Below are 2,144 nucleotides of genomic sequence, written 5' to 3'. Positions count from 1 at the left end.
CATCTCGGCAACTAAGATTGTAACCTAATCCTTAACGTTTACACTGGTCCACCCGGTTCATCTCCGCAACCAGTGTAATTTCCCGTCTCTCCCCGGCTCTAGTCCGTCCGCTTCATCTCGGCAACTAGAGCTGCACCTAACCTTATCAGCTTGTCCGTCCGCTTCATCTCGGCAACTAGTAAGCTGGCTCCTATCTTGACAGTTCTAGTCCGTCCGCTTCATCTCGGCAACTAGAACTGTTACTCTACCTCAGACTCTCTTACCCAGACCTCCTCAACCTGCGTCAGTGTCCAGGGCTCATCCTCTGGCACGGCCGTCCTATAGGGACTGGTAGCAGTGAAACTGAAGCTCCTGTGTCTATCAGGAAAGGCTGGCCTGTTATTCGGTCTTTTACGAAAAGGCGGCGGTTTGGGTGCGGAGTGAAAGTTTCCGCCACAACTTTCACTGGTCGGAGTTTAAATTTGGCTCTGGGCTTTTCGCTTCCCATTTACAAGGTTTCCTGTACTTAAAAGACTTTTCTTGAAAGCGTCGGTGGTAGTAGCAGATACCGCTCGGATGGGATTTGGATCTTGAGCGTGCGCCATTTCGTCCTCGGCTTAGGCTTCGTCCGCGCTCTCTTGATCCTAAGATACCAAGTATTCTGTCTATGTCCTGACGGAGATCCCTTAGATCTTCCTTATGGTCACGCGATGACTTATCCACTGTCTGTCTTGAAGTGGCCGGTCGGGTGATGGTGTAGGCTTCAGGCGGCGCAGATACTTCATGGATTTTGTCTGCTATAGCAGCCAGTTTCTCCACATCTGTGTGTTCTGTGGCGGCCAATATTGGTTGGAACCTAGTGGGTAGGTTTTTCAGCCATAATGTTCTGATGAACTCTGCGTTCACGCAGTCTCCAGCTAGTTGCTGCATCCTTCGAAGTAACTGTGACGGGGTTTGGTCTCCTAGCGGGATGTCTTCTAAAAGTTTCTTTATTCTCAGGTTTTCTGATTCTCCGTAGGTCTGTAGTAGTCTGGCCTTCAAATTTTCATAGGTCTGATTTAGAGGGTCCGTTATAAGGTCTTGCACTTGTATTAATACGTCTTGATCGATATTCGGGACCAGAAGTTGGAATTTTATGGTGCTCGATGTGACCTTCGAAGTTAAGAATACGGCCTCGCAGGTGGCGAACCATAGCACGGGGTTGTTCCTACATAACCGTGGTATTCTTGATACTGGGCCTTGGTATGCTTCAATTTCCTGAGGGTCCCTTCTCTGTCCTTTCGTCTCTTCTTTTTCCGTCTCTGAATCTCCTGCCATCTCTCTAGATATTTCTTGTTCCTCCTTGAAGTTAGTCTTCCTCTGGATCACGTCGGGCTTCTCTTCTACGGCTTGGATCACGTCGGGGTCACCACTTGTCGGGGTTGTATGGTCTTAGGCGATTGCTGTAACCTGATATCCACTTTACAGAAGGCCCACGACAAGGCTTATTCATTAATAAGATAGGACGGCCGTGCCAGAAGATGAGCTCTGGACACTGACGCAGGTAGAGGAGGTCTGGGTAAGAGAATCTGAGGTAGAGTAACAGTTCTAGTTGCCGAGATGAAGCGGACGGACTAGAACTGTCAAGATAGGAGCCAGCTTACTGAAGCGGGTGGACCAGTGTAACCGTTAAGGATTAGGTTACAATCTTAGTTGCCGAGATGAAGCGGACGGATTAAGATTTCTGGAGTAAGGGAGAGGAGAAAGGCCATCGTCTAAGGTGAGCATTATAAAAACCAACTCTTATGAGAAAAGATTAGCAATAAACTTCTCTATCTCAAGTAGAGTGTAAGCCACCAGTGCTAGGACTAGACCCGGATAAGGGCTTGATTTAACGGATCAATCCCGGTGGCAATTGAAGGCCTCATGTGATCGGTTATGACTGAGGGTTCACTCTTTTAACTCTACTTGAGATAGTTCCGTAGACTCTTTTTGCTCAATCTCTTTTTATTTTATAATTAACATTCTTACACATTACATATTAACATATATACATTAATACAAGAGATCGTATTTTTATAATGATAAACTTAGATACAATTATACAGCTTCTTAGACGCTTGTAGTGCTAGCCCCTGGCGGGTTATAGCGGCACTTCGTGGTCGCTGATTGTTACATACTTAAAT

The 2,144-nt window shown here is 46.6% G+C and overlaps 1 protein-coding gene across 1 annotated transcript; it reads right to left on the bottom strand.

Annotated features, from left to right (window-relative positions):
* Window positions 1–441: 441 nt before the first annotated feature.
* LOC106690395 (uncharacterized) lies at window positions 442–1,296 on the bottom strand. The gene has a single exon (XM_014435833.1). The coding sequence runs from the start codon at window positions 1,294–1,296 to the stop codon at window positions 442–444; it is 855 nt and encodes a 284-aa protein (XP_014291319.1).
* Window positions 1,297–2,144: the final 848 nt, after the last annotated feature.

This window comes from Halyomorpha halys, unplaced genomic scaffold (genome assembly GCF_000696795.3).
Source record: "Halyomorpha halys isolate HHAL.00 unplaced genomic scaffold, Hhal_1.1 Scaffold1701.1, whole genome shotgun sequence".
Classification (NCBI taxonomy): domain Eukaryota; kingdom Metazoa; phylum Arthropoda; class Insecta; order Hemiptera; family Pentatomidae; genus Halyomorpha; species Halyomorpha halys.
Note: the sequence above shows the minus strand (reverse complement) of the source record. Positions and strands in the feature narration are given on the sequence as shown.

Coding starts and splice junctions, on each gene's coding strand:
- LOC106690395 (XM_014435833.1), bottom strand. CDS start 1,296: ATGGCAGGAGATTCAGAGACGGAAAAAGAAGAGACGAAAGGACAGAGA.